This window comes from Exophiala viscosa (genome assembly GCF_022695815.1).
Source record: "Exophiala viscosa unplaced genomic scaffold EDD37scaffold_3, whole genome shotgun sequence".
Taxonomy (NCBI): Eukaryota; Fungi; Ascomycota; class Eurotiomycetes; order Chaetothyriales; family Herpotrichiellaceae; genus Exophiala; species Exophiala viscosa.
In genome coordinates, this window is record NW_026944355.1 from 1587282 (window position 1) to 1610252 (window position 22971).

The following is a 22971-nucleotide window of genomic DNA, read 5'->3' on the forward strand; positions in this document are numbered from 1 at the left end:
ACAGTGACCTATCATACAGCTGCGCCAATTTCAGCGTCCCGCTTGACTATACCGATCCCTCCTCAAACGAGACGCTGACCCTCACCCTCACGAAAATCAATGCCACTATTCAACCAGCCAAGGGAAGTGTGCTTTTCAACCCTGGTGGACCTGGTGGTCGTGGCGCCCCCTTTATCCTTGGTCACAGCGCGGAATTTTTGACGTACGATCCTTGGTCCGGTAGCAAGAGAGATACTGATACGTCTTAACAGTATGCTTGGGGGACAGTTCAACCTAATTGGCTTTGACCCTCGGTGAGTGCCTCACACGTTCGCCTGTCTGTTTTGCATCAAACTCACTGGAAGCAGCGCTACGGGCAAGACGCTGCGTTTCGATTGCTTGGAAGGCCTGTCAGACTTGGAGCGTGTCAAAGACCAACCTCCTCCAATGGTCTTAGGCAATTCGTCAGATGTTGCGTTGGGTCACAATTTTGCCAGCGCACAGTCCGAGTCCAACGACTGCCTTCAGAGGGCCGGTGACACTGTGCAGCTAGTCGGTACCGCATTCGTTGCTCGTGATATGGCTCGTATTGTCGACGCTCTAGAGGAAGATGGAATGCTTCGGTATTGGGGTAGGTGGTCTCGCTACTTTGACTGGCCAGTGGAACTTGTCGCTGACTGCAAACAGGATTGTCCTATGGGACTGTCTTGGGGGCGACGTTCTCAGCGATGTTTCCTGAAAAGGTCGACAAGGTTCTCCTGGATGGAAATGCCAACGTCCAACAATACTACGCCGGGTGGTATGAGCAAGATCTGATAGTATCTCCGATTTGATACTGACTGGAGCCCCATAGGGAGACTCAAATGTATGTCGATCTAGACGGCACCGTTCAGGGTTTCTTCGATGGATGCGTCGCGTCACCCGATATTTGCCCCTTGGCAGGCGACGGTGAGACAGCAGAAGATGTGTACAACACTGTTGAAGCATTGTTTACGCAGCTCAAATACAACCCGATTGCTGTGACGATCCTCAACGAGACTACCATTGTCACTTACAACGACGTCAAATTTTTCATGTTCGGGAATTTGTATGAGCCTGCATCGTGGCCTACAATAGCAACGTTGCTCAGCTATTTAGTCGACGACAACCCTGGTCTCTATGTGGAGACCATGATTCAGCTGACCGGAAACGCAACAGCCGGCAATTTCACAGATGGCTTCGCGGCAATAAAATGTGGCGACTCCGCTTACAGAGCAGATTCTTTGGCCGATTTCATTCCTTTTGAGGAAGAAATCGTGCCAACCAGCACGTGGGGAGGACTCGACTTCGGTCTCAACAACATGATAATATGTTCCTCATGGCTGATGAATGCTAAGGAGGTTTACTCGGGAGACTGGAACGTTGAGACGAAGAACCCGCTGATGCTCATCGGCAACACTTGGGATCCCGTGACACCACTCGTCGCGGCGCAGGCCAATAGTGCGCTATTCCCGGGTAGTGTTGTGCTTCAGCACAATGGCTATGGTGTAAGTTTTGCTGCCTCTTTTCGGGTCAAATGGATTAACGAGGCAACTAGCATTGCTCCTTGGCGCAACCGTCCTTATGCACGGCGGAAGCCATCCAGGCTTATTTCGTCAATGGCACTCTTCCCGCTTCTGGGACAGTCTGCCAACCGGATGTGCCACTGTTCTCCAATGCCACATGGGAGGATGCATTGGATTCTATCAGTCTGGACGGAACTGTGCCGGTGAAGGCAAAGCGCGACGTACCGTATGGTCCAAGCAGCGAGGACTTGCTGGAGGCGCTGATAGAACTTTCTCGCGATGTACCTGGCAAGCCGGTGACCCTCAGGAGTGGCAGGATTTGACCGCTGTTGGGCTTCATTCTCAAAATAGGTGCTTTTTCTTTCGTTTTATCCTGGAGGCCTTCGCACACAATGAGGCAGCTACACTCTTCCACAAGGGCAAGGCCATCAGCTCCAGGATACATTTTTATTACCTTGGAGTCAAGGTCCCCACGGTAGTGAACCTAACAGGACCTTGAACTTATATCATGGATCTACTTTCTGTCAGACTTTATGTCACTTGTTCTGGACACAAGCTCGCTGGTCATCGTCCATTGTAGTGATTCGCCGCGAAGATTGCATTCACTCGTTTTAGTTGTGACAATCTAAATGTCATATAAGTGTAGGCAAACGAGCGGAAAAGGACTGGAGACGTAGAGACGACTCTGTTGAGCAGCGAGAGTGCGGCGTGTGATGTCTTGTTGTCAATAGCCCCTTTATTCTGACATCACCCCGCATTGCATACTCGCGTGTTATTTGTACACATGCATCTCCATCCCACCACATAAGAATTAAGCATACGGCACACACCGACACTTCATTGCACTTATATCTGCTGTAGTCCAAATACCGCCCTCTCCCCAGGACCATCTACAGACCTCCTCGACGCCCAGGCATCAACATGTCTGCCTCTCAGATCCCCGCCGGCAAGACCTGGTTCGACACGCACAAAGTATCCTTCGAGAACGTCCCAATTGGCGCCGACCAGGGCATCTCCACGAGCGAATTCCTCGACGCATCCGTAGCCACGACCACGCTCTTCGACGTTTTGGGCTCGGTAGCATTCACGCCCGTGAAGAATGACATGCTAGGCAACATCAAGAAAGTGCGGGAAAGGCAGCTCGCAGCCCCTGAGGGCTCATCCACGCTGCAATCGCTGGTCAAGACCGAACTGGCCTCGAAATCTCACAAAGCCACCGAAGGCCTGCTATGGCTGGTCAGAGGCCTGGACTTCACGGCCCAAGCTCTGCGGGCAGACCTCACCAGCAACGCCGGTGTGTCGACGACAGCCCAGCAACCCACGAAAGAATTGTCCGAGAGTTTCAGAGCGGCATACAAAAACACGCTGGCGCCTCATCACGGGTTCTTGGTTAAGCCTATCTTCAGTGCAGCCATGAGTGCCACGCCTTACAGGAAGGATATGTATTCGAGATTGGTGGGAGAAGGGACAAGCCCGGAGACCGCGAGCCAGGCTCTTGAGAAGTGGGTGGCTGCGTTGGAGCAAAGAGTTGGCATTTTGAAAACATTCCTCGCTAGCCCCGAGGGTAAATGGTAAAAGTGAAAGAGACGACACTGCTATGCTCAGATATTGGTACGACGAGCTGTATGCATGATTGACATGTTGCGAGCTCGAGGGTCGTTTCGGCAGGACATGCATTCAACCACCCTCTGATGGGCTGTGAAGCACCAGACAGGGCACAGAACAACGAAACCATGAGGAGAGGACAGTCACGATGCCCTGTTGGCCAATGGCCAAAAAGTTGATTCCCATGCGCCGTTCGCTATGCAGGACTACACATAGACCAAAAATCTGTACATTGGGCAATGCCTCATTTTCACGGAGTCAAATATCCCATTGTTGGGACACAGTCATTCTTCACCTCCTTGGGTGCATTCCTCTCAAGGTACTCTTTCAGCTTTCTCTGCTTGACCTCTTGCTCGGTCTCCGCGGGCATTATGGCCAGAGGCAGCCTGTTCCCATCTCTTGCCAGACCAACACTTTCAAAGGCGTCGCCCAGCTCCTCCATAATGCCCTGCGCCACTTCCGTAGACTTGTGGTTCTGCAACTCGAATTCCTCTTTCGCCTGAGCATACATATACCGCAGTTTGTGGAAATTCTGCTCATTCATCATCCTGATAGGCAATTGATCTCTGAACTTCCTCATCGCCTCCAGCTCCCGTGCCGCAACGCCATTAGTGAACGCCTCGGTGTTACTGATCTGGTTCGGATCCAGTTTAGCTTGGTGCACGACATCCTCTTCAACTCGCCGGTTCTTCTTTGCCGGGTAGTCATGATGTTCCCAATCGATCGAAACAGGCCAATTGAGCCAGGGTTTCCACATCAGTCTCACGAACCCAATCACCAGGTTCTGACTGATAGGCCCGTACGCGTTCGAGTCCAGGGTCGTGTTGCCGTCGCCCTCCACCCAGATATGGTTATACGGCACCACGACTGGCTCATCTCCACCTGGGTATCCTTCCCGAGGTTTGATGCGGTCTCCAGGAACACCAACCACCCTTTTCACAGCCACCTTTTCTGGATCGTGAGGTGCATGGAATACAACGAGTTGTCCTCTTTTGACCTGCCATCTCGGCAGTGTTGGTCTTGCGCCCGGACGGTGAGGAAACATCACTTTCTGGACCAGGATTCGATCGTATGCGGAGAACAACCCCGATTCGTAGTCTGCATTAAGCAGAGGTGACATGGACGGGCCGGTGACTCTCATCACTTCGAGAGGGAAGTGGAGGATCACGAAGCCCACGGGTGGACCGATGAAGAAGAGTCTCCATATCCAGAGTCGATGTGTGGGGTTTATCCAGCTGAAGAACGACCAGCGGGTCTTGCTATTCTGCTGTCCCGAACGTTGATTCCCACTGGAATTGTGTCCTTCTTGATACGATGTATCTGCTCTTCGTGGCGTGAGTTGGGGCGCGACCTTCTCCTTCAGTCTCGCGAGAGGTTTGGGTATTTTTGGATTCGAGGTCTTGGAGGCATATCGGACAAAGCGGAATGCGATTTGTAGGCCTCTGGATGCTGGAGGCATGACTGTGAATATAACCGCCGACTTGGGCTTGTGGAGAGAATCTCTGGGATCTGATTAAGATCAATGTGACCACAGAAAATGCTATACTGCCATTTTTGAACGTTGGTGAGCGCGGAGCATGAGTTTCGCAAAGGTACCTGCAGAAGGCACAGCAGGGCAGCTTTGGAGATGCAAGTCTGCATAACTCCGTAATGCGGAGAAGAATCCATGACGGGTCAGGCAAGGGAAGGTCTGCCGAGACGATTTGCGACGTCTATTGACTCGTCCCCTTTATTGCTGCAGTAGACGCCACCATGGATTTATCGGCAGTTGTATCATCTGCGGGTGTCCAGTATCGAAGATCAAAGACGTATCTGAACGTCGAGGTGGCCCGAGGATTGTTCGTCACAAAATGCCTATGTCTTTCCAGGTGGACGGCAGCCCTCACCCCTTAGAGATCAGCAAAAGCATACATGTATGCTCCTGCAACGACCAAGTGCGTCGGTGGGTCAAATCCGATTCATCGAGTTAATGCAGACCACAGTGGTGATACAGGCCGCCGTGCATTCTTGGCGAGCCAACACTGAATCTGTAGGTACGGGTGCGGTATTAGTGTGGTGAATACGCACACACTTCTCTGTCCGCCCACGAAGCCCGCGCAGAAATGTCGGAGGAAACAGTCAAAAAAGAAAGACAGAGCACGATTTCGAACCTTGGTCAAGAGACAAAAACTCTAACCCGAACCATGGTAGGTTCAGGTCGAGGGAAACCCCCAGTCGTATAAGAGGTTTTTTTGTTTGTTCAGGTCAGGTGCTCTCCCGCCTAGGAATACTCTGCTAACTGAGTAACCATGAATGCGAAGGAACTGCAAGATAACCGCCTATGGGGGTGTCTGAGCACCCCAGCATACCCCTTAGATAGAGGGCAGCCGGCCGATTAGAGCTTTGGCAATTAAATGCCTAGCAGTCAAGATCCACACCAGTCTTAGTCCGTGTGATCTTAGATACAGCTGGCTCATATCTGGTGAAACACCCTCACGCCTCAGCCACCAAGTGTGGAAGTGACTGAAACACGGGATAGATACAAGCAATTGTTGAGGAAAAATGAGGGCATTAAAGATATGAAGCCTGAATTATTTCTGCCGCATTGGTGAGTGAATCACACGGCGGTGTCGGTGGTGGGTGGTGAAGAGAAGGGCGCCCGTGACAAGAGCTGTGAATGTGCAAGTCTGATAGAACATTGTGTGTATCCGCGCGCCGAAATCTGAACGCTCTGAAGATTTGCTGACTGGAGCAGACTACTGGTGAAACTGACATCGCAGTATGAGCTGCCATATCATGGCGGCTGACATCAAAGAATTGGTACAGTACTGGACGATCTTTGTATACCTGCAGAAACAAATCCATTGCAACGCGCCTCAATGCCACTGTCCACAAAGACCCTCTTCTGCTATGCCCAGTACAGGATCGTGATCCGGTTTTGCAACGGACCACACTTTCTCATAATCACCAGCATTCTCACCACCCTTGGCAAAATCCCAAGAGCCGCCGTCCCTGGGATACGCACCTATCATGGTAAATCCCGTTAGCTCTACGTTGGCCAGAGCATCTCTCACGTCGTCTGCGGCGACATTGTGCCCATCTCCCGGCGTCAGCAGCTTGAACTCTGCGGACGGACTCGTGTTGAACGTTTTATGCGCTGTTCCTGCCGGAAGTATGAAGACATCACCAGCGTTTGCGTCCACCACGACTCCGCCATCCTCTTTGCCGGAGCCATATGTGCTCTCGTCCAGATCGGAAGAGGTATCAGCAACTCCAAAACGGATTTTTGCAGAGCCCGTGAGCACGGCCATGCATTCGTGGGCTTCTGAGTGGTAGTGCGATGTCTGCGTCGGACCATACCGAAATATCCATTGTGTTTGCCACCCGTTGCTCGAAAACAGGTCGTAGACCTCGGCAGCAAGGTTCTGCGATCCTCCCACTTTCAGGAGTCCCGGATAGTGCAGCAACGGTTGTGGAGAATTGGGGATGAGTTCCGTCGGCGGCAACTGATACTTCTTGACCACCACCATGATGTCGGTGTTGGTCTGACAGGCCTTCAAAAGATGGATATTCTGGTAGGACTTTATGACGATTTGCAAATGTGGTGTTTGGCTCTTCTCCCCGCACGGATTTCGGCGCCAGGTGTAGGTCGTCAACTATAGGCAACAGCACCTACCAAGAAGAGTGTTGGTAAGGTAATGGTGCATCGGCGAACACGATAAACATATTAACACCTTCAGCAGCTTTCCACTTCTGGCATAAAATTGCGGCTATCAATGGGAAACGGCGGAATTACTTTCGCTGAAGCGTGTATTCCCCAGACACTGACGAAAAAGGAAACCAAGTCCCCTTTCAAACCCCCGTTTTAATTCCCCAGTTCGATCAAGCGGAGATAACCACGATAAAGACTCAAGAGATTCCACCACCCGTCGTTGCGGAGAACTGAAATTAAACATCGAGATACCATGGCCCAGCAAGGCATGTTGCATCGTATCCAATGACATTCTATTGAGGCGTTTGGGGCAAGCTCTCGGCCAGTCGCATATTATCACAGGTTCAACATTTAGGCAACCAGAATTCTACCCCGCGAGCAATGACGGCACACAATATCAGACTGCATACATAAAGCTGCCGACACTGCGCGCATGTTGAAGGACACACCGAGTTGCATTTAGCATCTGAAAGAATGGCAGAGCTCTCAAATCGACGTCCTACACACCCTGTGGAGGGGGAACCTTCTGTTGTTCTAGGACAGCCACGAGAGCAACTTGCAGTCGAAGAAAATGCGCAGCCTGAAGACGACATCGAATATCCCACGGGCTACAAATTATGGTTAACGGTCGTATCTGTTGGAGTTTGCTTTCTTTTGAAAGGACTGGTAGGGCTCCTTTCTGGAATGGCCGTGGGGAGAACTTACTCAGGCTTTCAGGACTTATTGATTGTGGCCGTCACAATCCCGAGTCTCACGAATCAATTCAAAACCCTCGAAGATATAGGGTGGTATTCCTCTATCTAGTGGGTACCTACAGTTGTCGAACGTTGATCTGTTTGCTAACCCGTGATAGTGGAATTATCCTATCAGCGTCCACTTTCTTGTGAGTTGAAGCCTCTTCCGATGCATTTTCCAACTCCACAATCACTGAACTCCGATCAGCTTTGGCAAAGCCTATACAGTCTATGACCTGAAATCTCTTTTCATGATCTCCCTTGTGATATTCGAAGGTGGCTCGCTTCTATGCACGCTAGCATATAGCTCAAAGCAATTTATTCTCGGCCGTGCGCTGGCCGGCCTGGGAGCCAGCGGCTTGACATCTGGTGGTTTTATCATCATCACCCACTGCTTTCCGGTGCCCAAGAGACCGATGTATACCAGTATCGCCAATGCTGGAGAAACTCTGGCCTTGGTCAGCGCCCCAATGATTGGTGGAGCCTTGATCGACGCCTGGAGCTGGAGGGCTTGCTTTGGGATCAATCTACCCCTCGGTGTCATATCTTTGGCTCTATTCGCATATGGCTTCAATGATAACGTGGAGAATCCAGACACGAAACTTCCCTTCAGGGAGAAGTGGAGAAGAATCGATCCACTCGGCACACTCATGTTGGTGCCAGCCGTGACATGTCTGATGATCGCAACGCAGTGGGGAGGCATCACTTATGGCTGGGGAAACTTCCGCATCATTCTTCTCATCATCCTAGCTATCGTCTTGTTTTCGATCTTCGCCTTTCTACAATACCGGCTCAAAGAAGAAGCCACGATACCACCGAGACTCTTGAAGAACAGGAGCATTATGGCAAGTTCGTGGTTCTGTGCTTGCACCAATGGAACCCTGGCAGTGACCGAGTACTGCATCTCAATCTATCTTCAAGGTGTAAGAGGTTACAGCCCTGCCAAAGCCGGCCTTTTGGCTGTCCCAATGATGGTTGGTCTGTGTACGGCTTGCGTTGTTGCCGGCGCAGGTACCACACTGGTGGGATATTATACTCGTGAGCATTTCATTCCATCTGATCCTACTTCCACATATTTGAATTGTGCGATTGAGCTAAATTTTCGGCTCGTCTGCCCCAGCCTTCATGATTGCAACAACTGTTCTAGCACCGGTCGCTGCGGGCTTGCTCACGACATTGAAGATCGACGATAGCCTGGGCAAGATAATTGCCCTACTTGGGTTCCTTGGTGCAGCGATTGGTATTGGCGCTCCTGGACCCTCCAGCGTGGTGCAGACCAGCCTACCAGCCAAAGATATCTCAATTGGAATCTCCATCGTCCTCTTCGGCGCAGGCCTTGGCTCGTCGTTATTCGTGTCGGCCTCTTCAGCCCTGTTCCGAAATCGACTCGTTGACGAGCTTCACAAGTACTTACCCAATACCACGTTCAGCGGCAACAGCACGACGCAGTTGAACGTGAATAACATTGGCCTGTCAGAGATCCAAACCCTTGTTGGCCCCAATCGGCTAAAGGATCTCCTCCTCGGCTACGACGAAGCGGTCATCCAGACTTTGTATCTCCCTGTGGCATTGGCTGCCGCAACAGTCATTGGTTCCGCACTTACCGAATGGCGCTCTGTCAAGACAAGACGGGCATGAGATAGCCTTAGCTTCATCACTCTGCTCTGACCACACATCTTCATAGTCAGTGTCGTCCGCTCTCGGTAAAAGTCTTGGTTCCCTGGGGGACCGTGTTCTTGCTTCACTTCTTTCCAGTTCTGCTTTTGTCGCAGTGATATGGAATATGATGGATGTTCCCATGAATTCACCCTCTTTTGGAACGGACCAGCTTTGTATTTTTGTAACCAACTGGGGGTGTCTGCGTGCATTTGGATCAGCAACAACCTAAAAACGTGCGAGGTGCAGATCCTTGATTATGTGGTATACTGAAGTGCAGTGATATAGGCGAGCATGGGCACAGCCTCGGCTGGACATTAGCGACATTTGAATATATGCTGCTTAAAGTCCCTGACTGGTTACTGTATATGCCTAACGGGTTCCCACACGCTTGACTGCTTCAGGCTTCCAACTTGCGAGCTTTCTTCAGGGTCTCATGACGCCACACACCCGCAAACAGCAGATGCCTCCACCTTAATGCTTCGAGAACACTTCCTTACACAGCCTTTGATCAGCGATGCCTGATGCTCAGCGGGACTTAAAAAGTTGGACATTGCTCCGGACGGACACATCTCGATCTCCATCTGAGTCAGATCTGCTTCAATTGGCGCATCTATACTGCGTCTCGCAACCTGTTATCCTGTTTCGACTGCCAGGGAGGACATCATCGTCGTCAAGGTCGCCATGGTTGGAGTAGCAGGGAAGTCCAAAGGCTGCACGACTTGCAGGAGGCGCAAGATCCGCTGCGACGAGGGAAAGCCACATTGCTCAACATGCATAAGAACGGGAAGAGCTTGTGAAGGTTACCAGCGCTACCCTGTCTTCCTCAATTACACTGCCAGCGGGCTCGAGAGGCGTAAACCGCTGGAAGAAGCCAAGTCGGAAAGTCCCAGGTCGATGTCAACTCCACCGCTGTCTATCGGTCCAACGGCCAATCAGTCGTCCGCGACTGATCCAATGCCTGCCGAAAATGTCTTGATAGCAAGCCCCTCCGCGCAAGCAATCTGGACAAAGGGCTTCTTGTCGTGGTTCTGGACGAACTATTCACCACGCGGTGCATCCACAAATGTGCCGACTAAGGGCCCTCTTTGGCTCTACCTAGCACTGCGAATTCCATAACCTACTGCAATTCTACACCACTCGTTATTGGCTTTAGCTGTCGTCCGCAGTGGCAGGGCAAGCAATGATAATTCGCTCGTCGTCGAAGGCCAGCGGCTTTACGGTCAGGCTGTGAAGATGCTACAGAGAATACTTGAGGACAGGGAACAGATCTTGCACGAAGGAAATCTGGCTGCGGTCCGTGCCATGGTACTATATGAGGTATAGCTGATGCGGACCGGGATTTGTTCAGAGGCTAATCGTGAGTCAGCTATACGAGGCAACTTCCAGCACAGCCGATTCTTGGTTCGGCCATATCACTGGACTTTCCCATATGCTAGTGGCTCGAGGCCCGCAGATGTACGATACGCCTTTAGCTCGGGCCGTCTTTGAGGAAGTGCGATATCCACTCGTGAGACAGCCGATGCATTGATCGGACATAGTGATGCTGACATTAAGCCAGATGATAAGATGCATTATGCTACATCAAGGCTATCCCTTTTCAGAGGCCCAATGGCGGGACGGGCCCTGGACCAGCAGTATAAAGGGTCCTGAGCAACTCCTTTACGATTATGGCTTCTCTTTAGCAGCTGTCCTCCACAAGCTTGATACATTGGCTGAGGCAGCCCAAGTCCCGGGCAAAGATCGAGACCCTGCACTGTTCATCGACGCCATGAAGTCGATCTTGCAATTGGACAACGAACTAGAACAGTACAAACAGATTAATCTGCGCGACTCCAGGCTATTGCACCTCTCCAAATCAGAGCCACCGCTTTCAGACTGGACCCAAGCGTCGACGTTGTTGAATGACATGTCTTTCCACCTGGAAGGACTTGTGATAACCTGGTGGGCGATCAAGCTGTTTCTCATGGCGGCCGGCAGTCAACTTGCGCTCAAGACCCAGGCAATTGTTCAACATCTGCCGCCACCCGTCGCCGGAATCCACAAACGAATCTCAGCGTCCTCTGGAGATGAAGTCCGAAACCACGTCGGCCATTGTATTCTGCAGTCTATCCCACTCATTGTGCAAGATAACATGGGTCAATTTGAAACCAGCAGGACAATATTCCCGCTGACGGCGGCTACGTTCCAGTTCAGAAACTCTGAGCCAGAGACGGAAACTTGCCGGAGACTCAAGACACAAATTGCAAGCCGCAAAGGGTTCAAGTTTGCTCGTGGAATCGAATGATCAAGAGTATGCGACTAGACTTGGCTCAGAACCGTTATGGAGTTGAAAATGCAACCACATATCAACCCGGACTCTGCTGAGTGCTCAATTCGAAATCTGCGTTTGCCTCGTCTGACATGTTGAAATCGAATTCTTGCAGCCACTGCAGACCGGCGTGGAGACTGTCCTCGCCCGCAGCGCAAAAAATGGAGCCATCTGGCAGATCTGCACAGAATTCGTCAATCGGCGTCAGCTTCCGTGGGTCAATTGCTCTTTGATCCTCATGTGCATCCTGGGAACCAACGTTGACCCAGTTGATTGTCCCCCTCTCCGTGCCGGTTGAGCACGAAGTCCCGTCCGAACCTTCCAGACTGGGAGTCGTGACGGCCGAGAGATTATCAGGTGTTTCTGATGACCACATTGGGCCGTGCGTGCGATACTGGTCCGTCTTCATTTCCTCTGGGGAAGCCGTGCGCGCGCGCTTTGCCGGGGTTTTGTCTGGCTCTATTGAATAATCTCTGGACGATACCGTACTCATCCTGTCTATTTCGGCAGTGTTAGAAGTGTCGCATTTCAATCGACTGTGTCGGGTCGGCGTATTGATAAGCCAGGAATTCAGGCCGGTCAAAGAATACCTCTGCCGCAGTCGCTCCAGCGTTCGTATGCAGGTCCGCAACTTGTAAATGCCAGCTACGTTAATGGCGGAATCTGCGGAGTCCATGTCGTGCAAATGGACGTCTACGGCATATAGAAGGCAGGTGACTCCGGTGTAGGGCAGGTGGCTCAGCAACTCGTGAGCAAGTAGATCCCGATAGATCGTTGTGATTCGATTCGCAGCTTCGCGAACTTTCCTCTCGGCCAGGGCCCGTATCTCGGGCGCGGCTGCAACCTCCGAGTCCCAGCACAATGGACGATAAAGCACAATCATCACCGCGTGGTAGGTGCTAGCCAGGAGAGCGCGATGCAGATGTATAGCTTTACAATCGATGGCGGACTTCCGGCCGTAGGTGCTGGGGCTGAAGTCATGCAGATTCTGCAGATCCAAATTCTGGCACCACTTGCTGAGCTGTTGATCGTACCGAAAGGCTTCATGGACACTGATGGATATTGTTTTCGACAGCCGGTGTATGACATTGGTTTGCAGCACTCCCAGCTCTTGCTGGTGGTCAAGTTGCTTGTTGAGTATCGGTTCAATATCAACACACAGTTGAGCCAAGGCAATGCACATTTGGGCCAAGGCCATGCGCTTTTCGCAGCTTTCCACCGTAGAGCAGCCCCCCAATAGTTGAGTAAGTTCGGCAGGTAATTTTCTCGTCTCAAAGTCTGAGACTTCAAGCATTGGGACGTCACCGGCTGCGAGAGACATTCGCGCGGAGCGAGAAAGATCAAGGGCAATCAGTCGATCTCGGATGAAGCATGACCACCAAATGCGTTTGCATAGGCGGCGGCTCCGCAAGCTCTTAGAGTCAGAATGGAATCCGGACCTCTGAGGCGTCAAATCGATCATTCGCGTCATGGAGATGGCAATATCCAACCAATACGTAACGTCTTTGGGCTCGTTCATGTTTTCGTACCAATAAGTCATCAGCAGCACCCCTTGAAGAATCGTGATCTGGTCGGTCTCATAGTCGAAGTCATACAGTAGCCTAAGTCTTTTGAATAAAGTCCTTTTTAAACCCTTTTTTGTCGCGTAGCCGTACGATGCTGAGTCTTCAATATCGACGTGGACAGCTCCAGCGAACATTACGGCTTGGAAAAGGAAAAGGCTGACGGTGTTGTTTAGGTTATTTCTCTCAACCGCGAGGAGAAAATCCTCTAGGTCGATGACGGGATGATAAGGATGTACGTGTTGTACGTAAGAATGCAGTAATTGGTTGCGCAAATTTGTGTCTGGGACAGTGAAAGCTTCCATTTTGTGGAGGTATTCGAGGTCCTCAACGGCAATGCTTGAGGGTATTGGCTGAATGTAAGCTGGGAGAGTGCTCCCGAACGGTGTAACGACCCCGGGAAGGTTCAAAGGAGTCGTGAACATCTCGAAAGACGGGAGAATAGATTCGAGGTTTGATGATTCGTCGTCTTTCTCCACTAGATCAATTGCTTGTCGCAGAAGACTCTCATCCTTTTGTTGGTCCTTGCCCCGGCTTTTCCTTTCCGGAACCATGCAATGCACTTCGTCGAGTCTGCAGTTGTTGCAGGGAACACCGCTTCCGATAACATCGCACCGCACCTTCCTTACCCGACAGTGACGACAGGCGTTTTTGGCTCTTCGTTTAATCCTGATGGTGGTACGAGACAGGCCAGTCGACAAAAGCTTCGGGTCCTTTCCCAGCTCCATGCTTCAATCAATCGACTAGTGGGAACGAAGTCAGAGAAATAGGGTCGAGCTTCAGACTTGTGGTGAAGAGTATGTTAGGGTGTTGTGCATCCTACGAAGTCGCAATACTCTTTCAAGGTCTTACACCAAGAGAGCGACGAAATAGGCTTGGAAGAAAAGCTGCACAAAAGCTCAGACTGCCAATTGACAGTGTGGTATTTGTGGGTGGCATGCTCTACCTCATCAAGAGTCAAAGAAATAAATTTCACGTGATCTGGTATGAAACACGCGTAATCGAACAGCAAATGAAGTTTGTAAACGACCCGATGAGACATGTGTTGATGTTGAACAATTTCCCGTATAGGCACTTTCCAATTACCAGGGTTGGTACACAGGACGTGGCAGACCTCTGTTCGCCCCTGAAGCATAAGGCTGAGCTTAGTCAGGGGTTGTGGAGTCAGGAATGACACGACCGAAGAATTTCCGCTCAGTCAGCTTTTTCATAGTCATCACGCAGGAGACGATGATCGGGAACGAAGAAACTTTTGAGCCACCGTGAGATCTTCCTTCTCTGGCTTCCTTCTCTGGCTTGCTTACTTTCCTCCCCACCACTGCAGTAGTGCTGGGTATGCTCTGAAGCCTCGGCTGAGAGGACTGTGCTTGCTTTCGTTGTTAGAGGTGCAAATCGTAACATCTCACTTCGTGCGGGGAAAGAGTCTCCAGCAGAACTCTACTAAAATGTACATAGATGGAAGACACTCGTGCTTGTGCTCTTGGAACTTGCTGCTGAGTTTTGATCCTGGACAATACCAAGATGCCTTCCTTCGTTGCAAATCTCAAATCGAATCAGTCCTCTCTGGATACGACAGCAGCTAGAACACATCTACGAGAAGAAGGATGGTGTGTCGTACCCGACATACTGACTTCAGAAGAGACTGCGCAAGTTTTGGAACGACTATGGAAGGCCAAAGAAGCAAGCGAGAAGCAGGGAGATCCAACTCGACTGGACTTCCTGGATCCCAATGCCAGTAACGTTCGAGTCTTCTATCTGATGCAGTTGGACGAGATATTCCTCGACCTGATTCAGCACCCAATGGCCATCGAGATGGTCAAATCTGTGCTGGGTGACGACTTTCTCATCTCAAATTTCACGGCCAACATTGCCCGACCTGGCTCGAAGTCCATGGGTCTTCACTCCGACATGGCTCTGGTTGTTCCGGACCCCTGGAAGGAAATTTGGGCTTTAAATGTGATCTGGTGCTTGACAGACATGTATTTCGAGAATGGAGCAACATTGTACATTCCAGGGAGCAACAAGTGGGAATACCAAAGCCAGATTCCTAAAGATGCGAGGACACTGCTGAAGCCATTCACGGCCAAGGCTGGATCAATTGTGATCATGGATGGGAGGGTATGGCATACCAGTGGAGAAAATATCTCGAAACAAGATCGTGCCTTGTTGTTCGGATACTATACTGCGCCCTTTCTGCGTCAACAAGTCAATTGGACTGCGAAACTGGATGAGGCTACGAGGGAGAGTCTGAGTGACGAGATGAAGAACTGGTTGGGCTTGGGTGTGAATGGGAACCTAGGACGAGCGCTGGATCTGAAATATCTAGATGATCAGTTTCCCAACGGTGTCTAGATAGCCTCACCACAGCTCTAATATCATCGGTGTCCCCTTTACTGATGTTCAAGTCTGTCACGGCCCAGACTGAGCGAAGCCGGATCTGCAGTTTGATGGTGCGCAGTTTGCAGCTCATCAAAACCTGTGGGATTACGTGCTGCCTTGGATTCCAGAGGAACGGACATCTAGCTAAGACTTTGCTGGCGCAGGTAAATGATCAAATTTTAACTTCACTCAGACTCGGTGATTTGCGGTTCAAATGTCAAAGTGCCACTTGTGGTTTCATCCTTCTCATTGTCTGTACTGTAAAGAACCATTGTGCCCATCACTCCGAAGGCGTGGTCTCAACTTCCCTCCACAATTTCTTGTCGGTGTCCTCCTCTCTTGCGCCCTTTTCCGTTGCTTGTTCAATGTCAGCTGCTTGTGCTTGAGCTGTGTCAGCACCTTTCCCGTGATTGTAGATTTGGCGAGGAACGTGGCTGGTCAGTAGATGGTCATAGCCGCGTAGGCACAAAGCGGCAATGACAGCACAGAGGTTGACTGCGATCGATGCATAGTAAATGTATGAGTAGGCGGACGCACGAGCGTCGAGAAGAGCGTTCGTTACCACTGCCTGAATCTCGGTGGTCATTCCTGGGACAGCCTTCAGCGCAGCCGCAGTACCAGTCGCGGTGGCCGTCAGCAAAGCTGTGAGTGATGATTTCGGAAGACCAGCCGCAAGTGCAGCCGCTGGAACCTTGGCAAGGATCTCGGTAGGCAGCTTATTATCAAGAATGGCGATGTATATCGTCGCGAAGATGGATCCCAAGGTCGTCCTGACTAAGAAGAGAATGGCAAAGACGGTGCCAAGATCAGCGTCGTTCGCTTCCATCTGAACCAGGGAGACTGGAATAAGTTCAAGGATACCACCAGGAAATGTTGTGAGGAATGAGAAGGCTGCACTTTGTCCTCGGTTGTGTTGGTTGCTCGATGCCAGTGCTCCTGAAAAGGTCAAGACCATGATGGCAAGTACGACCACCTGCCACTTGACGTGTTTGATGATGGCGAACAACGGCCCCCAAATGTAAATTCCTCCGATGATGCCGAAGGCTATGGTGGTCGAGAGCCATGCATTCTCTTGCCAGGATGTTGCATTCAGGCCGTAGATCGAGGCAACTTGAGAGGGCCAGATGATGCTTGGTGCGACGTATGAGATGCCGGAGACACCGCAGATGACCACCAGACAGTCAAAACCGCGAACGTCTTTAAAGAAATACATTGGAACGAGCGGATTTGGGACCCCAGAGAAGATTTCTATAGCAGTTAGCGAAAGTTGTGGCCCAAACGAAGAAGTTCCTTACCATAGAGAACAAACGCAATCAAAGTGACCCCACCAAGAATAACAAGACAGAGAATCCTAGCCGAAGTCCAAGGAAGAGGAGAGCCACCTATGAAGACCAGGGTTAGCAAAAAGTTGGGAAGACACTAGAGGCATACGAACCCCACGAAATGCCCAATAAGAACATAGAAAGACCGGCAACCATCAGGAAAATTCCGACGAAATCGATGCGTTTCACCTCCTGCATGACGGTCCGCTTTCCACCGTGGAGCTGCTGGAAGCTTGGCGGATGGTAGAACAGTATCTGCAGGAGGAGTGCCAGGCCCATCATCATTAGATAACTATAATAGCACCATCGCCATCCAGCGCCAGTTTCCACGAGCCGCAGCGCTGCTATGGTCAGTCACAGTCTCTCCTCACAAGAGGCGAGAGTGTAGCAACTCACAGAGGTAAGCACCAAAGCCGGTGGGCAGGATGTTGGGAATGACACAGATAGTGATGCCGAGCAACTTCCATCGATTAGGACAAATTTCCCCGACGGTCAGGCCATAGCATGTCATTACGCCGCCTGCGAGACCCAGCAGAACGTTTGCGCCGATAAGAGTATTCATGCTTTTGGCCGTACAGGCTATGATTCCTCCGATGATGCCGATTACGGAGGCTCCAATCATGAAATACCGGCGTCCGAACTTGTCAGAGAGTCTGCCAAATAAGATGATGGCCACGGCGCAAGCTGCAGTCCAGACGATGCTGAATAGGCTGGCATTCTCGGCGCCTCCTATCAAATTGTGAGCCATTATAAGAGCCATAGTTCGGTTTGGAAGACTGACCAAGGTCCTCGCTAATATAGGTGAGTATGGCCGCAGGAGGACTAAAGCCCCAATACGACGCCAAGGTCCCCATGGTAATGCTGCTAATTGCAGAGGTGAGCCTCAGAAGGTACTTGAAATCGAACCTGGACTGATCAGTTGTCAGAGTCCTCGAGACCTGGTAGTCCTCGATGGTGCCCTGATCATGTTGAGCATGCTCAAGTTCAAGGCGCTGCAGGTTGGTTATAGGGCCTTCTTCGGATGCCATGGTCAAGGACGGTTGTGAATAGCTCGAAGTTGTGCACAGACCCAGAAATGAAGACAGTGACAAGTTCAATGTAGAATGAAATAGAGGCCTCAGAGCCCCGACCAGGGTACCGAATATGAATGCTGTATTGCTTTATACTGGATTGGCCCGGGGCCCCGCGATCTTGGAAGTGGGCCATTTGTCGGGGAAAGGCTTCAAGGTTCGTGAACCTGAATTGTCAGCAACCCATGACAAAACCTTTGCTTAGAGGTTGCTGCCGGTCTCACCTCGTCGGGGATTGGTCGAGCACGAGCTGTGTTCCAGGGGATCGAGTTCGTATCAGCAGTCTTAGCCTGGATAGAAGCATTAGATTTGAGCAGGGGTTTCACCACACCCATCAACAAGTGAGTTGCTGGCAAGGCATTTCCGATTAAAGAGACCTTCGCATCCTAATCACGCTGGGATTTGAGTGGTCGTAGGTCAAAGTTAATCATGATCGTGACTCGTGATGTACGGCAGAGTAAACCCAGGAGTTATGTGTACTGAAAAGCTTTCAATTTAAGTCACCCTAGGTCATAGTAGGCTAACACCGCGGAGTCTCAACCATTCTTCGAGATCGCACTGCCTGATGACTCTACGAAGTTCCGTTGACCTGATTTACACCAAGCTAATCAGCAGCTATTCTTCACAGGCATCTCGACGAGGTCCTACTCACCTGAGGTCCCATATGCTTGAGGAAATTGGGACTACCACTGTGAGCGAGCCATCCACCGTCTGCAACCAGGGCTGTTATGAGAGGAGGGTCAGCGCATGGCCAATGGAAGACGGAAATAACGATCGGCCACATGAAGCTGTTCGTAGCCAACACTTACCCTGCCCAGTGATGTAAGATGCATCGTCAGATGCCAGGAATAGTACTGCCCGTCCCACCTCTTTCGGATCTGCGCCTCGGTGCATAGGGATGCTTTCAAGAAGATCTTCGTAGACCTTTTTATCTTCCCGGAAGGAAACGGTCATTGGCGTGACCATGTATCCCGGACAGACACAATTGACCCGTATGCCTTCTTGTGCATGATCTAGTGCCATGGTTCTGGTCAAGTTGACCAATCCAGCCTTGGCCGCGCTGTAAGAACACAGTCCAAAGTCACCCGCAAGCCCAGCGGTGCTAGCCGTGCTCACAATAGCACCCTTGCCTTGTTTCCTCATCTGAGGAAGTGCAACGCGCGCCAGGTAGAACAATCCGCATAAATTGGTGTTGATGACTTGTTGGAAAAGGGTCACATCGTGGTCGACGACAGTCGAGACTCCACCCAGTCGTGCTCCGTTGTGGAATAAAACATCAAGTCGACCAAAGTGCTCTATACACGCAGTAATCGCCTTTTCGCAGTCTTCAGGATTGGAAACATCGCACTGGTGGAAGAAGGTCTTTCCTGACCCTAGTCGTTTGAGTATGTCTCGCTCAGCGATGTCCGTCACAAACAGTGTCGCTCCCTCCTGGAGGAAGAGTTCGCACGTGTCCGCTCCTAGTCCGGAGCTGCCACCAGTCACGAAGACCACTTGATTCTCGAATCGTTGACGACTCATTGTAATCTTTGAAAAGACTAATTGATTAAGAGGGACCAAGAAGCGATTGTTACCTTCAGAAGACGTACTCTCGAAAAACAATCGGATCCGAAGGCGTGTCTGGAGGAGGAATGCGGCTGAGATCTTCAGATGATATGTTTCTCAGTTTCCATGGGCCTAGCCATCCTCTTACAAGAACACCCTGGAGGCGGCCATTGGGTGTGGTCGACCATATCACTTAGTCAACATTTACTTACGAACACCTATGGCACCTGCGAACATCTTTTACTCCACCCACGTTACCCCGAGAAGGTTACTCTGGAGAAGGACAGGCTGGGGCATCTGCGGAGAGTGTGAGCAAGCGTATATCGCTGCCGAAGCCGGCTGAGATGCTCTTTAGTCCCGTGAGATCTGGTCATAAGGAATAGCGGAGAGACGGGAGGAGGCGAACTCGAGCACCGGGACTTGCACTCTAGGCGTTAAAGCATCCAATCTTTCAATTAAAGCAGCGCCTAAAGTCATATCACCGACATCGTCATCATCATCTCGATTTGGTGGGTTTCAGGCTGGCCTTGGCGATCTGCAGGTACCATCAAGACGATTCAAGCCAATGGCGACGTCATGGTCTCAATAAAGCTACTCCATGACTTTTTTGTTCACAGCGCAGCTTGCGCAGTCAATCTTTTTTCTACCAGCATCTGATTTCTTGCCATTGTGCTCAGGTTTCGTGCAATAGAACCCGCGGTCTTCTTGTACCAGATGGCCATCTTTGCCGTCACCACTTGGGCTTCGTTCTTTTTACTAATAGCCTGTGTTCAGACCTATCCGGCAGACCGAACACAAGCACCCATCATTCAGCAACACTCCCAAGGCTACGAGTTCGATCCTTTGTTGCATCTTCCTGGCATCTCACCCTACTTCGATGCTGTTGGCTTCGGTCTCGAGCACACTGCACCACCGGGCTGCACGGTCACGGCTGCATCCTACCTGATCCGACACGGTGCCATCTACAGCAATGACGCCGAGTATGAGAAGTACATCAAGCCTTTCTTATGGAAGCTAGAAAAACAGCGTGATGGATGGTCAGGACCCCTAGAGTTCATGTCGCAATGGGTTTCGCCTATACTTGAGGATAGACTTGAAGAACTCACCCCTTCTGGGGCACGAGATGCTCAAAAAGTTGGTGATCATCTTCGAAAACGTTATCCTGAACTTGTAGACACGGTGCGAACGGTCCTTACCGACAAGAAGTCCCGTACCTATGATACTGCAAAAGCATTGATCAAAGGATTCCCACATCCCGAAGATATCGAGGTTCTTCGCCTCAGGCATAATCACAATGGAAGTTTGGACTCTTTGGTTCCTCATAAGACCTGCGCTGCTTTCACCAAAGATCCTGGCACCGATGAGATGGCCCAATTTGTCCACCACTATGCTCGCCATGTCGCTGAGCGGCTAGCTCCCTACACTCCATTTGAATTGAGCGATACCGATATCATTGGTCTCCAAGGAATATGCGGCTACGAATCCGCCACCAATGGCAAACGAAGCCCGTTGTGCGAGGTCTTCACCGATGCAGAATGGATGGCATACGAATACGCCTGGGACCTTAAATACGCCCATATGGTCGGACCACTAAACCATCTGTCGCCTTATCTGGGCTTTCCATGGTTGAAAGCGCAGAGTGAGCTTTTTCAGCAGATTGACACGACACCGGACGATGTGACCGCGTCGAACGCTGGCCCTGGTTGGCCCGAAGGCCAGCGCTTCTTCCTGAGTTTCACACACCGCGAAGTCCCACCATTCGTTGCAACGGCCATTGGCATTTTCAATTCGTCCAACTCGGCGGTGGAAGAGTTTCCAACGGATCGTATCAACTGGGTGCGATCCTGGAAGATGAGTGACCTGATTCCCTTTCTAGGCCACGTGGGTATGGAGCAAATGAGCTGCGAAGACCTACCTGGCAGGGAGGGAAAATACATTCGTTTCATTGCCAACACAGCACCTCGTCCAATACCTAACTGCCAAGATGGACCAGGAGCGTCTTGCCCTTTAGAAGACTGGGTCGACATCGTTGCGCAGGGAGCTGAAAAGTACAAAGGATGGGACGAAGTATGTGCGAAAGAATGAAGAAGTGGTCGATGAGAATATTTGACCTCCTTTTTCTCTCTTGCGATTGAGCTATTCAGACAGTCCTGAACCGATCCGTAACTCGCGCGCCGCAGAGCTGAGCGGCCCGCATTCGAGACTGCACTTGCACATATTGATAGCCGCCTCGTCCGAGCTGCGACGGCAGATACGTGGCTGAAACAGCCTGGCTCCCTCTACGGTACATTCGAAAAGTTTTCGGCTCGCGACCACTTAGGGCCAGCCGCCTCGAAGTCCGGTTGAGTCCATCAGGGCGACGCAGGAGCTCAACCCCAGGTGGACTTTCAGCTCGCCTGCATGATCACTGCCTGCATGATCAGCTCGCCTGCATGATCGTTGCAATGGTCCACTGGACTCAACACGCCGGTCCAGCAACGCACTGCCCCTCCGCATGAACATTGTATATGTTTGAAGCCATGCGTACAGTGCACGGATGAGCCTGTGCGACGGCCAGGATGGGATGCGAGCCTGCAGAAGTCATCGGACGGCGCAAATCTTAGCGTGTGATTGTCTGCTATGCAGTCCCCAGAAGAACACAATCTTAGACAAGTTACTTTATGACAGGGCTGGGGGCCTTCCTGCCGCTCCAGCACTCGTGCCATGTCGGAAATCTAGACCTGAATGTCGAAGACTTAGTCGTTCATATCATAGAGCTGGATCTATGAAAGACTATCATAATGCTTGCATGCAACCGATTCCCGACGTCTTGTTCGTACAAGGCTATGTGCTACTCTGGAACTCGGTGTCCTTGTCCGAATGCTAAGTCATGTTTACCGTTTCTTGCAAGTGGTAGGTTATTGGGTGAATCTGGTTGAGTCAGACAATGCTGACTGACACCCCAGACTTGTGTGCGGGCTCCAGATTTTCTCCGCTTCAAGTTGCCCCCAACTCTGGCCTAAGGCCTGATCTGCCGCCTAGGCGCCCCCTCAGTTCTCCGGACTGGAGAAGAGTCTTCCGTGGCTTTGGAGGCGGGGCAAGGGCGTATTTTGGCCTGGGTCCAACAAGTCGATTGAGGTGAATCGACAGCCGAGGAGCCTAACAAACTTCAAGAAACCATAGTTCCCCAATGACATTCAGGAAGACTTCGGGTCCGACATAACAAGGTTTACTCGAACACTTTCGTAGTTTCACTGGTCGATGACTGCTGATCCCGTGGCCCAAGTCCCAAAGACAAAGACGATGGCCTTGGTGCATATGGCTACGGCAGGCGTACTAGGTCTAGATTGACGCGACTGCTGCTCGGCCGTGAACCTTGCCTGACTCGATTGGGTTCGCTTCTGGGATATGTTGCCCATTTCCACGTATCGTCTGTTCATCAATGATTGGAGAATAAAGGTCAACTTGGATGGAATGAGCCACACCTCATATAGCTTAAGGGAGGCAGTAACACACCATTATTTGTGACCTCTGAGTGAAGCGGGCATATGAGAGCTGGACAATTCTCCGGGGTCTGAGTGCTTTCTTCTGACG

At 51.1% G+C, this 22971-nt stretch overlaps 11 protein-coding genes across 11 annotated transcripts; 6 read left to right on the forward strand and 5 right to left on the reverse strand.

Annotated features, from left to right (window-relative positions):
* The first annotated feature begins 270 nt into the window (after positions 1-270).
* On the forward strand, positions 271-2199 carry EDD37DRAFT_626530 (TAP-like protein-domain-containing protein). The gene is made up of 4 exons (XM_062816312.1): positions 271-610; positions 667-778; positions 833-1505; positions 1556-2199. The coding sequence occupies exons 1-4, from the start codon at positions 427-429 to the stop codon at positions 1844-1846; spliced, it is 1260 nt and encodes a 419-aa protein (XP_062672047.1). The 5' UTR covers positions 271-426; the 3' UTR covers positions 1847-2199.
* Positions 2200-2213: 14 nt separating this feature from the next.
* EDD37DRAFT_333136 (pleckstrin domain containing, family A member 8) lies at positions 2214-3238 on the forward strand. The gene has a single exon (XM_062811597.1). It carries the CDS (start codon positions 2445-2447, stop codon positions 3096-3098), a length of 654 nt encoding a protein of 217 aa, XP_062672048.1. The 5' UTR covers positions 2214-2444; the 3' UTR covers positions 3099-3238.
* Positions 3239-4849, reverse strand: EDD37DRAFT_333135 (peptidase S24/S26A/S26B/S26C). The gene has a single exon (XM_062811596.1). The coding sequence runs from the start codon at positions 4585-4587 to the stop codon at positions 3379-3381; it is 1209 nt and encodes a 402-aa protein (XP_062672049.1). The 5' UTR covers positions 4588-4849; the 3' UTR covers positions 3239-3378.
* A 701-nt stretch (positions 4850-5550) lies between these two features.
* EDD37DRAFT_333169 (uncharacterized protein) lies at positions 5551-6840 on the reverse strand. The gene has a single exon (XM_062811598.1). It carries the CDS (start codon positions 6635-6637, stop codon positions 5984-5986), a length of 654 nt encoding a protein of 217 aa, XP_062672050.1. The 5' UTR covers positions 6638-6840; the 3' UTR covers positions 5551-5983.
* Positions 6841-7293: 453 nt separating this feature from the next.
* Positions 7294-9191, forward strand: EDD37DRAFT_679431 (major facilitator superfamily domain-containing protein; the record flags this gene model as incomplete). The annotated part of the gene is made up of 5 exons (XM_062819685.1): positions 7294-7485; positions 7537-7622; positions 7673-7702; positions 7762-8591; positions 8701-9191. 5 exons carry the CDS (start codon positions 7294-7296, stop codon positions 9189-9191), a joined length of 1629 nt encoding a protein of 542 aa, XP_062672051.1.
* Positions 9192-10353: 1162 nt separating this feature from the next.
* Positions 10354-11527, forward strand: EDD37DRAFT_333178 (uncharacterized protein). Its single transcript, XM_062811599.1, has 3 exons — positions 10354-10529; positions 10579-10719; positions 10771-11527. Exons 1-3 carry the CDS (start codon positions 10446-10448, stop codon positions 11494-11496), a joined length of 951 nt encoding a protein of 316 aa, XP_062672052.1. The 5' UTR covers positions 10354-10445; the 3' UTR covers positions 11497-11527.
* Positions 11528-11557: 30 nt separating this feature from the next.
* Positions 11558-13507, reverse strand: EDD37DRAFT_664471 (fungal-specific transcription factor domain-containing protein; the record flags this gene model as incomplete). Its single annotated transcript, XM_062819228.1, has 1 exon — positions 11558-13507. One exon carries the CDS (start codon positions 13505-13507, stop codon positions 11558-11560), a length of 1950 nt encoding a protein of 649 aa, XP_062672053.1.
* A 796-nt stretch (positions 13508-14303) lies between these two features.
* On the forward strand, positions 14304-15587 carry EDD37DRAFT_333204 (uncharacterized protein). Its single transcript, XM_062811601.1, has one exon. The coding sequence runs from the start codon at positions 14604-14606 to the stop codon at positions 15432-15434; it is 831 nt and encodes a 276-aa protein (XP_062672054.1). The 5' UTR covers positions 14304-14603; the 3' UTR covers positions 15435-15587.
* On the reverse strand, positions 15588-17908 carry EDD37DRAFT_333208 (fungal trichothecene efflux pump). Its single transcript, XM_062811602.1, has 5 exons — positions 17565-17908; positions 17180-17512; positions 16897-17124; positions 16757-16843; positions 15588-16709 (listed from the first exon to the last, which is right to left on the reverse strand). Exons 1-5 carry the CDS (start codon positions 17809-17811, stop codon positions 15742-15744), a joined length of 1863 nt encoding a protein of 620 aa, XP_062672055.1. The 5' UTR covers positions 17812-17908; the 3' UTR covers positions 15588-15741.
* A 238-nt stretch (positions 17909-18146) lies between these two features.
* EDD37DRAFT_333201 (3-oxoacyl-reductase) lies at positions 18147-19513 on the reverse strand. Its single transcript, XM_062811600.1, has 3 exons — positions 18663-19513; positions 18506-18576; positions 18147-18442 (listed from the first exon to the last, which is right to left on the reverse strand). The coding sequence occupies exons 1-3, from the start codon at positions 19372-19374 to the stop codon at positions 18425-18427; spliced, it is 801 nt and encodes a 266-aa protein (XP_062672056.1). The 5' UTR covers positions 19375-19513; the 3' UTR covers positions 18147-18424.
* Positions 19514-20026: 513 nt separating this feature from the next.
* EDD37DRAFT_333229 (histidine phosphatase superfamily) lies at positions 20027-21709 on the forward strand. The gene has a single exon (XM_062811603.1). It carries the CDS (start codon positions 20113-20115, stop codon positions 21481-21483), a length of 1371 nt encoding a protein of 456 aa, XP_062672057.1. The 5' UTR covers positions 20027-20112; the 3' UTR covers positions 21484-21709.
* The last annotated feature ends 1262 nt before the right edge of the window (positions 21710-22971 follow it).